This window comes from Pituophis catenifer, unplaced genomic scaffold (assembly GCF_029215685.1).
Source record: "Pituophis catenifer annectens isolate HBS135680 unplaced genomic scaffold, rPitCat1.0.hap2 SCAF_15, whole genome shotgun sequence".
NCBI lineage: Eukaryota > Metazoa > Chordata > Lepidosauria > Squamata > Colubridae > Pituophis > Pituophis catenifer.
The window spans coordinates 9173209-9187640 of NW_027256895.1; the positions used below are offsets into that span (position 1 = coordinate 9173209).

Sequence of the window (14432 nt, forward strand, 5' to 3'; positions counted from 1 at the left end):
GACACCCAGCTGTACATCTCCACCCCAGGCCACCCCAACGATGCCCTTGAAGTGATGTCCCAGTGCCTGGAGGCCGTGCGGGCCTGGATGGGGAGAAACAGGCTCCGACTCAACCCCTCCAAGACCGAGTGGCTGTGGCTTCCAGCGTCCCGATATAGCCAGCTGACGCCATCGCTGGCTATTGGGGGCGAATCACTCGCCCCCACGGAGAGGGCTCGCAACTTGGGCGTCCTCCTGGACACACGGCTGTCTTTAGAAGATCATTTGACGGCCGTGGCCAGGGGGGCTTTTTATCAGGTTCGCCTGATACGCCAGCTGCGCCCCTTTCTAGATCGGGACTCTCTACGCACAGTCACTCAGGCACTAGTCATTTCCCGCCTGGACTACTGCAACGCTCTCTACATGGGGCTCCCCCTGGGGTGCACCCGGAGGCTCCAGCTGGTCCAGAACGCGGCCGCGCGGGGGATTATGGGGGCGACGAGGCGCTCCCATGTGACACCTCTCCTGCGCGAGCTGCACTGGCTCCCAGTGGTCTTCCGGGTGCGCTTCAAGGTGTTGGTGACCACCTTTAAAGCGCTCCATGGCTTAGGGCCGGGGTATTTACGAGACCACCTTCTGCCACCAATAGCCTCCCACTGGCCAGTACGCTCGCACAGAGTGGGCCTCCTCAGGGTGCCGTCCGCCAGACAATGTCGGCTGGCGACCCCCAGGGGGAGAGCCTTCTCTGTGACGGCGCCCACCCTCTGGAACAACCTTCCCCCAGAGTTACGTATAATAACAGACCTCCGGATTTTTCGTCGGGCCCTGAAAACCTATTTATTTCAACAAGCTGGGCTGGCCTGAGTTAAATTTTAAATTGATTTTAAATTGGGTTATCTTAATTTCGGCCAAAATATTTAATTATTTTAATACTGTTCTTAAATTTTGTATGCTTTGTTTTTATCTTGGCTGTGCACCGCCCTGAGTCCTATTTGGAGAAGGGCGGTATAGAAATTTAATAAATAAATAAATAAATAAATAAATAAATAAATAAAACAACCAGATCATCTGCAAATGCCTTTATTCTATAATCCTCTTGCCTTATCATTATGCCTTTCAAAATTTTAGAGTCCCGTATTGTATTTAGCAAGACTTCCAATGTTAAAATAAATAAAAGTGGGGACAACGGACATCCCTGTCTTGTTCCTTTTTCAATTTTAAACTCTGTCGTCAAACTTCCATTAATAATAATCTGTGCTTTTTGCTCTTGATAAATTGCTGAGATCGCCTGTATAAATTGGTCCCCAAAGCCCATCTTTTTTAAAGTCTTTAGTAGAAAATTCCAATCCACTCTATCAAAGGCCTTCTCTGCATCCAAAAAAACCAGCACTGCAGGAATCTGTTTATTCTTATCAAGATATTCCAATAAGTCTATTACTTGCCTTACATTGTCCTTCATATATCTACCCTCAATAAATCCCGCTTGGTCCTCATGAATCACCTTTTGGATTACTGGCATCAACCTGTTGGCTAATACCTTCGCATAAATTTTATAGTCTGTATTCAAAAGAGATATTGGTCTATAATTCTCTGGTTTTTTAGGACCAACTTGTTCTTTTCGTATCAAAGATATATAAGCAGTTGTCCAAGATGGGGGTATTTTACCCCCTTGTTGAATATTGCAAAATAAATCTCTAAGTTGTCCCACCATTTCAGCTTGTAAAGTTTTATAATACACTGCAGTCAAACCATCCGTGCCAGGAGCTTTGGCTGTTTTTAGCTGTTTAATTGCTGCTGTTATCTCCTCCTCTGTTATAGGATAATTCATTCTTTCCTTTTGTTGATCGGTAATTTTTGTAACTCTCTTATCATTTAAATATTTTTCTATAAGTCCATTCTGCACCTCTTCTTTGGCATATAATTTAGTATAATAGTCCACAAAAGCTTCTTTAATTAATTTTTGTTGAAAGATTTCTTTCCCTCCAATATCAATACGATCGATAATCCGTGCAAAAAATATGGAACGCTTCACGAATTTGCGTGTCATCCTTGCGCAGGGGCCATGCTAATCTTCTCTGTATCGTTCCAATTTTAGTATATGTGCTGCCGAAGCGAGCACTATTCATGGGAATTTTAATAAAGCATAACACTCAACCTATTATTGATGGCATCATCCTTTTGTGCGGCTCACTATGCAGTTACAAATTGGATTGAATTTATATCACCATGTCATCACACGTGTTTCAACTTCTAGTCCTTCTCACACATCAGATTTATTTTACTTTATTTTAAGCAGCAGAAGGGGGAGTGGAGGCTGGCAGGAAAGCCTAGTGTTGGAAATCCATGCAAAATAAGGCAACTCCAACCTGAATCCTATTGGGGAGACACGCCCCCTTCCCTCTTCTTCTGTCCCCCCGAGGTGGGGACCAGGGGTGGGTTCCACTTACCTTTACTACTGGTTCGCAACAGGATTGTGTGTGCTTCTGCACATGTGCAGATCACCCATGATGATGTCGTGGCAGGTGGGTGAAACCTCCCGCCAGTTTTGCTGGTTCTATAGAACTGGACAGAACCAATGGTGGGGACCCGTGCAGCCTGAGCGCAGCTCCCATCTTGGAGACAGCCAGCAAGCAAACAAATGTAGCTCTGCTGGTGAGAGCAGAGCAGGCAGCATGTGCACCTTCCCCACCACCATGATGGTGCTGGCTGGGAGGTATGCACGAGCTAAACAATTGGAACCCTGCTCGGCAGAATTTGCAAGCGGGCTCGGCAGTGCTGTGGTGGGGCCGGGAGGGTGCACATGTTGGGAGACCTTCCTCAAGTGAGCGGCCAGACTCAGGCAAAGCGCAGCAAAGGTGCGCATGGGTGGGCGGCCGCTTGCTTGAGGAGGGTCTTCCTGTGCATGCGCACCCTCCTGGCCCTGCCACACCAGCCAGGGGTTCATGGGAGGAGAAGGAGGGGGAGAGGAGGAGGAGGGTCGCCCAAAGGGAAGCTTCTGCTGTGGCTCCTGCATGTTCCTCAGTTAGCCCAGATTTCCAAAAAGAAGAAAGAAAAGGAATAGTGAAGAGCTCTGAGGAGAGCTCTCCAGCTTGTCCCAACCTTGGCGCTCCAAGAGAGAGAGAAGAGATGCAGAGAGAGAGATAGAGAGTGCACATGAGAGAGAGAGCTAAACACACAGAGAGAGACATAAAGAGAGAGGGGGAAACTGGAAGATGGGTGAGCGTCTTTCTCCAAGCCTGATCCCTGGGGTAGGCATGCGAGGTTTGGCAGGGCCAACTCCCTTTTCCCACTGCCCTGAGCTTCTTAAAGCCATAGCTGGGCACTGCTAGCCCATCCCCCTTTCTTTTGTGCCCTCCTCCCAGATCCCATTCCCACCCCGCCAGTCCTCATGTTAACAAGGCCGGCTTAGGTTGTGGCTGGGTCAGGCCAGTGTCTTGGGGTGGAGAGCAGGCTGCACATCTCCCCAAGCAACCGAGGCATGCCCAGAACAAACAAGAGAATTCTCTCCCTCTGCATTTCTCACACAGTAAATCAGAGCTCTGGTTCCTGCTATTAAATGATGGGTGGGGAAAAAATTGGCCTTTTCTATTGTCCTTTCATGCTCTCTATTAGAAGTATGTATTTGTATAATTTGGTTGTCAACATCTCCCCCATTCCCTGAGTTGAACATGCACTCAGAGATACAAGAAATGATTTTACAATGCAATGAGGGATCAGCTTTCTTCTTCTACTGTGTCTTGGGCTACATGGGAATCTTGGCCATTGCCAGCTTTATTGTGGCTTTCCTTGCCCGTAAATTACCTGACAGCTTCAATGAAGCCAAGTTCATCACCTTCAGCATGTTGGCCTTTTGCAGTGTGTGGATCTCCTTCTTTCCAGCCTATCTGAGCACAAAAGGAAAAGCCATGGTAGCTGTGGAGGTCTTCTCCATCTTGGCCTCCAGCGCTGCATTACTGGGATGCATATTCCTGCCAAAATGCTACATCATTGTTTTGCGTCCTGATCTCAACCACAAGGAGCAACTTATAAAGAGGAATTAATACCCCATGTGATATTCCTGGGTCAGAGAAATTGTTGAAAAAAGAAATAAAAAGAATGCAGGCTGTAAGAAACATATATAATTATAGGAACAGTTATTTTTTATTTTTGTGAAAGAAGGATTTGTATATGATGTTTATGATTATTAAGATTTCTTATGATTGCCCATTCCAAAAGAAGTGCTCACATTGCTGTGTTATCACCATTTTCCAAGTTTTTTTTTTTTAACCTAGTCTTTTCTCCTTTTCAACACATACCTTCAACTTGATTTTGGTCATCAGGCTTTCTTGCTTTCTGTTAGGATATTACAGCTATTGGCTCAAATGATGTCCAATGTTTACAGAGACATGTTCATCATTTTTATACTATCCATTCCTAAAATGTTGCAAAAATACAGTAAAAGGCTGACTATCATTTTATGAACGTATAGTTAACACTGTATTGTAGGATAGCAATTTTGGATTTGTTAGGGTTCTTTCAAATGTAAAATGTGTTGAATCTTGTACTTTTAAAAAAAGGCTGACATTATTTGTTTAGATTCCTGTGCATACACTTTAGGCAATAAATCACATTACTTAAACCTTCATCTGTGCATCTGTTTATTTCTGCCTGATTAATTTATACTCGAAAAAAATTTCACTGGGGACCAATGGAAAGCACCAGTATGGCATCTGACCTACAAGCAGAAGCAATGGCTGACCACACAACAGTGGACACTGTCCTGCACCCTGCGTGCAATTTGTGCAATTTGACAGCGCTCTAAGAACATAACAAATGCAGATTTGGTATAACTGGTACCTCTTGCTCCTCTGACACCAGCAGCAGCCTCGGTACTACAATTCATGCTGCAAAGGAGTCATGGAAGCTTACCAGAAAGATTCAGAGGAGAATCAGAATGGACGACAACCTTCAAAGCACAAGGAGAGTTGTTTGTGGGAACTTTAGCAGTGGGATTCCCAATCAACCAGTCATGAATCTCCTTTATTGAGTCTATTAACTGTTGTGACCTAGGCCCAAATAGTTATTATCAGACACAATCAGTCCTAAACAAACATATTTTATTAGAACAGCTGAGAATTACTTCATTCTCAGCTTAGTCTAAATTAATTCCAAAACAAGTCCTTCATAAACAGTCCTTTGGCCTTATCACAAACCTTTGTCTTCTTTGGCACCCTGCCAAAGGCTTTTCTTGGCAAAACCCCCACGAAGTTCAAAAGGAAGCGATGCCGACAAGAAACAAATGTAGCAACATTGTTTTCCTACAAAGATCCCAAGAGCCGTTGCTGCTCTTTTAAACCTTATGGGAGGGCCAATCATCTCCTGGCCTTACTCCCAAGTCGTCCTTTTTGCTTTAGCTGCTCTTGTCTTCTAGAAGCTCTTTTCATGTGTGCACTAGGGAGAGACTCCTTCTGTTCCTCTGCCTCCCTGCTGTCCTACTCTGGAGGCTCCAGAGTCCATGCATCGCTCCCAGATGGCCCTGGCCCCATCTCTGTCTCAGACGCAGAGCCCTCGTCTGGGCCTTCCCCTGACTCCAGGACTGGCCCATTGTCCTCCCCAGCCTCCTCACTGTCCGACTCTGCTACCAGCTCTGCAGGCTGCTGGCAGACTACAACATTAACAGCCTCAGCTGGGCACTTAGATCACTTAGCTAATGACTTGATTATGGATTGCTATCAGAATTTCATGGCCATCTCTGAGATTGGATACCTATCCAATAGTTTATAACTATCCCTCACAATTCATTAGCTTGAGTGGGGTAATAGAAAGGTCAGACTTTGACTTCCAGTGGTGGCATCGTGCTGTGGTGGTTCAGAGGAACTGAAACTCCATTCCTTGTGCCGGATTTCTAGGGATCGGGGGCCTTGAGAGGCGAAGTTTTGTCCTAGAGGGACAAACAATAGAAGGAGGAAGTCTCTGAGGCAGCGAAGAAAGGTGCGGTTTCCCGCAGTGCTAGGAAGAGAACCTCCAACCCGACCTGGAAGAAGCCTGCCCTAATGGCAGTCCTGGAGGTGTGATGCACCGGCCAAAGAAAAGGGAAGTGAGGAGAAAAGACAGTACAGCAGGCATAACCCGAGCAGTGGATTTAGCCGAGGTTTGAAGACCAGCGAAGAAGTAGCCGGAGGAACGATTAAAGGGACAGAGTGAGTTTCCAATAGAGAAGGACTATTTTGAACAATTGGTGGCATTCTGGCATCAGGAGCAGTATAGTGAGCAGAAGAGAACAAAAACATTTAAAAAGCAAAGGGAGCAGAGTTTCACTCTGTGAGATAAACAAGGAATGCAAATAAGGAACTGTATTTTGGACTTTGAATCTCAGAAACTTGAGCTCCAACGGAGAAACGAAAGGCTTACAGTTGAGAAGAAAAGACTATGCAAACTATGAAAAGTGACTGTGCAAACAGAGAGAGATTGACATCGTAAGACGGAAGCTGATGCAATAGTGAATATAACGGGAATAATAATATTCAAAAATTCAAATACCCCTTTTCTTTCTTTTTCTTTGTGCTCTTATCAACTTTTTTTAGCTTAATATCCCTCCATATCTATATGTTTAAAATATTACTTAGTATTGTTAGAGCTGGCTATAGATCATATATAGTTTTTAGAAATATATAAATATTTAACCATGCTGACAAAATTATATCTATTTAAGAAAGTTAGGAAATAGTCAATGTAGAGTTGTGGTGATAGTTGTAGAAAAATATAATAATATTTCTTGTACCCAATACCAACTGTATTTATTGTAATTACTAACTTTATTAAATGTACTTGTGAATAATTTGATCCTTATAATTAGACTGAAGAGTATTTATTATATTTATTTTATTTTTATATTTATTGTACTTAATACCTAATAGTTAATATTTATTATTCATATTATCTTTACTATTTTTATTATCAACTAACCTACTTATTGATACATAATAGTAAAACTGATATTGATTTAAAGAGATAGAATTACATTGAGTAGAAGGAAATTAGCTTAATTTACAGAAAAGTATAATATATATATATATATAAATACAAACTAGATCAATAAAATTGGATGGTAATTTGGGAGAATATAGATAAAATTTTAGGTGAACAGCATAAAATTATAAGAGAAATGACCACCATTACAACCCTGAAAACAGGAAAGAAGGCTACACCATTAGTCCCAACACAGACTGCATCTCCATCGAACCAAAGACTCACCGAAGGAATGTTAACTACTGGAAAATCAAACGACTCTCCAAATATGCAGGCGATGCAAGCTGTCCTGATATCATTACAAGAAACGATGGGAAAACTACAGGAAAATATGACAAAAAGTCATGGAGAAATTAGATCAGACATAAAAACAGAAATGGGAGAGATGAAGACAGAGTTGCACAAGTTGAATGAAAAAATGGGCGCCATTCAAGAAGCAATACAGAAGAATGAAGAGAGAATGAAAACTACTGAAAATAGTATAGAACAGAACAAACTGAGAAAAATTTAGAAATGGTAGATCAGAAAATGGCTGGGATAAATAAGGAACTAGAAGATTCCATATTAAAATTGGAGATGGATTAGGCTTCCTTTTTTCTGAGGTTCCAAAACATCATGGAGACAAAAGATGAAGACCTAGGGATACTGATGGCAGGCTTAATTGCAGGTGCACTGCAAAGGGATAAACAAGAGATTAGAAATGAATTAGATGAGGTGTACAGGGTCTATACAAGTTATGCTAGATGCCATAAACTCCCCAGGGAAGTCCACATAAGATTCACTCATAAGAAAGTGAGAGGTATGATATATAAGATCACAAGAGAGGAACCAATGATGTACAGAGGAAAAGAAATTATTATGCTAAAACAAATCCCTAGGAAGGTCCGTGAACTATGAAAAGATTATTGCTTTTTAGCAACCCAATTAAATAAAAGGGATATACAGTTTCGATGGATTACTCTGGAGGGGATTCATTCCTAGTCTCCTGGAAGGAAAAAAATAAAAAAAATAAAGTGGATAGTATGGAGAAAGCTCAAGAACTGTATGACCAGCTAACTGGCTCAGAAGAAGATTATAGTAGCAGGGAGGAATTGGAATCAGCCAGCCAAGACAAACAAAGACAGGAGACACAAAAGAAAGACCAAGAGGAGAAAAGAAAAGAGGAGAAACATCATCAAGGAGAAGAGGGTGTAAGAACAAGGATCCAAAGAAGGCAATGAGAGACACAAAATAAATAATGGAAGAGGAACTGAAATTACTATCATTAAATGTGAATGGTTTAAATTCACCATCTAAAAGAAGACTCATAGTTTCCAAATTAGTAAAACAACAAGTAGATATTGTGTGCCTCCATGAGGTACACATCCAAAAACAAGATAAAAAATATTTACAATATAACAAATTGGGGAAACTTTATATAACATTGGCAGAAGAAAAAAAAAGAGGAGTGGTGGTATACATTAAACAGGGGATAAGAGCTAAACAAATATACACAGATACAAGAGGTAGAATGTTGATAATTGAAATAGTAATAGGTCAAAAAAAGATTTTGTTAGTGGTGATATATGCACCTGATAAGAACCAAGCGGATTTTTATAAAAAAGTATATGATAAGATAATAGAGATAGGGAATGACAATGTTTGTTTGATTGGTGATTATAATGCAATAGTGGACATTAAAAAAGATTATGTAAATAACCAAAAAACAAAAATAAAAAGGGACATTTTACCCATTTTTTTTTTTTTTTGAAATGGCAGAAGAATTAAATCTATTAGACATCTGGAGATTTTGTAACCCACAAGAAACAAAATTTACCTTCTATTCCAACCCCTATAGATCCTGGTCAAGAATCGATATGGCCTGGATATATGGAGATCTAGTTAAAGATGTTGAAACTGTAGAGATTATGCCAAACACTTGGGCCGATCATAATCCTCTCAAAATAATATGGAAAGGGCATAAAAGAAAAGTAGATGGACATTGAATCCACAAATTTTAAAAGAGAAAGAATATATTCAAAAGATTCTCAAAGAATTGGAATTATTTTTTAGAGACAATAAAAAACACTACACCTCATTACAAAATCTTTGGGACACTACAAAAGCTTATTTAAGGGGGATTACAATAGCATATAGTGCAAAAATAAATAAAGATAAGTGGAGAGAACATAACATGTTGTCAGAGGAAATTAAGAAATTAGAAAATCAACTACAAACAGATCCGGAGGATGAACAAATTAAAAGCAAAATGACCCTAGTCAAGCATAAATTGAAAATTTTGGACCAAACAGAAATGGCAAGAAACTTAAAATTTGCAAAACAAAATTATTTTGAACATGCAAATAAACCAGGGAGGTGGCTGGCTTATCAATTATAAAAGGAGAGAGAAAAAAGAATAATCACCAACTACAGGATGAAAATGGAATTGTGGAAAGCAATATGAAGAAGAAAAAAGAAATCACACAAGAATTCTTTGAGAGGCTCTATAGACAGAAAGAGACAGAACAGGGACGAATAAGTGATTACTTGAAGGAAGGGACTGGGTTTTCACTGATGGAAGAAGAAAGGGAAATATTGAATAAGGAGATAACATTATTAGAAATTAAAGAAGCATTCGAAAAAAAAAATAACAAGACCCCAGGATCAGATCGATTGCCAGGGGAAATTTATAAACACTTAGGAGATTCGGTAGAATTATTATTATTGGAAGTATGTAATGAAGTCCTGAGGGAAGCAAAATTACAGAATCATGGAAGGAGGCATATATTACTTTGATTCCTAAAGAAGGCACAGATAATAAACAAATCAAGAATTATAGACCAGTCTCACTCTTAAATTCGGATTACAAAATATTTATGAACATTATGGCGGAACGGGTAAAAAAAATACTAAATGATAAGATACACACAGATCAAAATGGATTTCTTCCTAAGAGACAAATTAGAAACAATACCAGAATAGTGATTAATATAATGGAATATTACGAGGCACATCCAGAAAGACAAGTTGCCCTTGTCTTTCTGGATGCACAAAAAGCCTTCGATAATGTGAATTGGGAATTTATGATTCGACAAATTAAAGCCATGAAATTCGGAGATAAATTTGAAAAGATGATTGAATCGATCTCTTCCAAGCAAAAGGCAAGGGTAATAATAAACGGGGAGATTACAAATTCATTTAAGATAATGAAAGGAGTTAGACAGGGTTGTCCTATGTCACCTCTGCTCTTTATCCTGACCCTTGAGATATTATTACAGAGAATTAGACAGAAAACGGAAATAAAAGGAACCAAAATTAAACAGGAAGAATTTAAAGTGCAGGCATTTGCAGATGATATGGTATTTGGAATCTGGAATTGGAATCTGGACCAATACTACTGCAAGAGATAGAGAAATATGGGGAGGTTGCAGGCCTTAAAATTAACAAAGGAATAACTAAAATGCTAGTTAAGAATTTAACAGAAAAACAAAAAGGAGAACTAGAGGAAAGAATGGGACTTCAAACTGTAAAAAAAGTGAAATATTTAGGCATTTGGTTAAGAGCAAAATGTTCAGCATTAAAAAAGAATAATTATATGAAATTAATACAACAAATAGGGAAAGCCTTAGAAAGATGGGGGAAATTACAGTTGTCACTATTAAGGAAAATCACAACAATTAAAATGACTATCTTGCCAAAACTACTCTATTTATTCCAAACGATTCCTATAAAATTAGATAAAAAGTTTTTTAAAGAGTTAAATAAAACAATTATGAAGTTTGTATGGGCAAGAAAAAAGGTGAGGATAAAATTAATCTCAGTTCAGGATAGAAGAAGCACAGGTGGCTTTGGACTCCCTGCATGGGAAACTTATTACAAAGCAGCGAGTTTGATCTGGGTTAGGGAATGGATTAATTTAAAGAATAGGAGAATTTTAAAATTAGAAGGACATGATCTCCAGATGGGGTGGCATGCCTTCATATGGAACACCAGAAATAAGAAACATTCACATTCATATTTTTATAGATATACAATTCGAGATTCACTGATACAGACTTTTGAGGGAATTAGGAAGAAACATTATCTCAAAATACCAGCTGGTTATCCACTATGGAGGCAATGATCTACCCCAACACATTAGATATTGGTAAAATGGTAAAATACAATGAAATTTTGGACAATGGAGAAAGATTAAAAACTAACCAAGAATTAAAGGAACAGGGAATAATCATAGATTGGTGGCTGTATCTTCAATTGCAATCTAGATACAGAAAAGATTTAGAGGAATTTGGATTTGAACCAAAATTTACACAATTAGATTAATTATTGACAGGCCCGGAAGAGAAATTATTATCTAAAATATATAATTATTTATTAAATTTTGACTTAGAAGAAATTGTAAAGGGATCAATGATAGCATGAGCAAAAAATATTGGGCACAACATTGAGTTAGAAGAATGACTGGATCATGTGATGGACTTGTGGGTGTTGGGCAGGGACTTGAACTTTTCTTTGGGTGGGGAAGACCTGGAAACTTTCAGATTCAGGTTTTCCCAGATGTGCCAATATGACATCTCTAATGAAACGGAACCTTGAGGAATGTCAGAGTCTCAGAGATTCTTCTTTCCTCAAACCTCAAACCTCTTCTTTCATTCAGGGTGTTACTTGGAACCCTGACAAAGGCAAGGACTTCTACCTCCTTTGTATTATCATCAGCTCATGCTTGGAAGTGATTCAAAGCCAATTCAGATGTCAGAGACAACTAACATCACAGTTTAGCTTCTGATAAAGCTTACTGCTGACAAAGATGAAGCCCCAGGGAGAGAAGCCCATGCAAATAGGAGCCATAAAGAGATTATTGGCTGCTGAAGAAAGACAGAAATGCAATGACCTGACCCTCTGCTTTTTACTGTGGTGATTTTGGGCATGTAGTGAGAATCTGTCCAACCAGAATCTCCAGAAAGGAAAAAAGACCTCTCAGTCAGGGCATGGGAGATCAATGTATTGAACACATAGCTCACAAAAGGGACTGTTCAAACATTAAACATTAAAAAGTCCATTGTTGGAATTTTATGTTGCCTTGACCCTATCACATTAGTGGGAATAAGGGATTGCAGTATCAGTGGATAAAGAGCCGACATTATAGACTTCTTAATGGTTAAAAGTTTACAAATCCCTATAAATTCTAGACACTCCAATGCAAGTAAAAACAATGCATGATCAACAATTTTTAAGTGGGCCCAATTATGTGGTCCCCGCTGCAAATAGCAATAGCCCAGCATACTGAATTGCTAACCCTGTGTGTCACCAGCCACCTTCACTTTCCATTTATCTTATGAGTGGCTAAAACTTCATCCCATGATAGATTGGAGGCTGGAACTCTTGTCTTTTACCGCTCCAAATTACCAACTTCACCAAGTACAAACCCTTGAACCCCAGTGAGGTTGGCGGAAGGATAATCATGGCTGTGTCAGAGCCATTGCCTCCCTCTGTTCTCCTCTGCTGGAACCCTTGTTGATATTCCAGATATCAATTTTCACTCCCATGGGTTTTCAAATAAGTAATGGTGGATTTTTTTTTTATTAGACGCACTCTCAGACATAAATCTTGAATTAATTATTGGATTAATCATTGGAATAATGCAAACTTCCCTCTGGGGTAGGATAGAAGAGGATGGAAGAGCGACAGCCTTTTCCTACTGGAATTCCTCTCGGAATTTTTGTTTGGTACTTAAAGGTAAAGGTTCCCCTTGCACATATGTGCTAGTTGTTCCCAACTTTAAGGGATAGTGTTCATCTCCGTTTCTAAGCCAAAGAGCCACCGCTGTCCAAAGACGTCTCCGTGGTCATGTGGCCGGCATGACTAAATGCCAAAAGCGCACAGAACGCTGTTACCTTCCTACCAAAGGTGGTCCCTATTTTTCTACTTGCATTTTTTACAGGCTTTCAAACTGCTAGGTTGGCAGAAGCTGGGACAAGTAACAGGACCACATGGTGGATTTTCAGATGGCTGTTACATATAAGCTGGGTTGACAAAATCAGAAATGAGGAGGTGATTAGCCACCTGGGAAAGCCAAGGGAAATCATCAAAACCATTAAAAAGTGAAAGTTAGAATATTTCAGACATGTGATGCGACACCCAGAAAAATATAGCATCCGTCACTTAATCCTCCAGGGAAAGATTGAAGGCAAATGAGGTCCAGGCAGAAGAATAACATCATGGCTTCCAAATGTAAGGGACTGGTTTGGACAAAACTCAGCAGCACTTTTTCATATGGGTGGTGATAAAAATAGACTCGCCTACATGATCGCCGATGTCCGGTGATGGATATGGAAGAAGAAGAAGAAGAAGAAGAAGAAGAAGAAGAAGAAGAAGAAGAAGAAGAAGAAGAAGAAGAAGAAGAAGAAGAAGAAGAAGAAGAAGAAGAAGAAGAAGAAGAAGAAGAAGAAGAAGAAAGTAGTGAATTCATACATTGTGCATTTTAGTCTGTGGAATTTTTAGTTCTGTTGTGTTCAGCAATGATAGTAAAATGAAATCTGATAATGTGAGTGAGTAACAGATGGGAGAAGAGAGGGAGAAAAGAAGGAAATAAAATAAAAACAACTTTCCTCTCTTTGGAAATTGTGAGGGGTAGATGACCACAGACTTTACTATGGAGTTAAGCCCTGTGCCGGAATTGATCCACAGAAGGATTGAAACCCAAAGTAATATCTAAGGCTACAGGGCCCTGTCCATTTCCAAATAGAATAAAAATATACTGCCTCCTCATGGCTAACATAAGTAAAACCTATATGTTGTGGAAACAATTAAGCTATCCCTTCCCTTCTAGGGGAATCTGGAAAGAAATAATGGAAAACTTCTTAAAATGAGGGAATGCCAAAATTTCTATGCACCTTAATGCTATAGAAATGAAGGTGAACTGTCCTGAAGCGATGAGGTATTGGAGAAAAATTCAAAATTGGCTACAAGACTCAACCAATGAAAAAATCGAATTGATACCTAAAACATTTCTCCTGAGAATACTAAAGACGAAATATCGGGTGGGAGGGGGATATCTAATCATATATATACTCACTGCAACAAGAATAGTTTACGTCCAATATTGGAAAGGAAAGGACACACCACCAGAGGAACATATTATTCAGAAGGTTCTAGAATGTGCCGAAATGAACAAATTAACGTTAGAATTAAATGAGAAACAAGACTCAGAATATTATACGGTGTGAGATGATTGGTACAGGTGGATTGATAATAGAATAAAGAAAAGATAAGAGTTAATATAAATCTTAAAATGCATATGTAAATTATGTTATATTATGATGAAAAGTAAAAGAAGAATCAATCTAATCTGGGTAGAAAAATAACACTGTCTGACTGATTGTACTGTATTGTATTATAATAAATTTCAATAAAAAATTAAAAAAGAAAAAAGAAATGAAGGTGAACTGCATTCATCATTCATTATA

The 14432-nt window shown here is 39.4% G+C and overlaps 1 protein-coding gene and 1 non-coding gene across 2 annotated transcripts; one reads left to right on the forward strand and one right to left on the reverse strand.

Annotated features, from left to right (window-relative positions):
- Window positions 1-1991: 1991 nt before the first annotated feature.
- LOC139325011 (U6 spliceosomal RNA) lies at window positions 1992-2098 on the reverse strand. Its single transcript, XR_011601073.1, has one exon. It is a non-coding gene; the product is annotated as a U6 spliceosomal RNA (small nuclear RNA).
- Window positions 2099-3551: 1453 nt separating this feature from the next.
- LOC139324315 (vomeronasal type-2 receptor 26-like) lies at window positions 3552-4019 on the forward strand (the record flags this gene model as incomplete). Its single annotated transcript, XM_070954037.1, has 1 exon — window positions 3552-4019. A coding segment is annotated over one exon (468 nt), but the record flags the coding sequence as incomplete, so codon positions are not given.
- Window positions 4020-14432: the final 10413 nt, after the last annotated feature.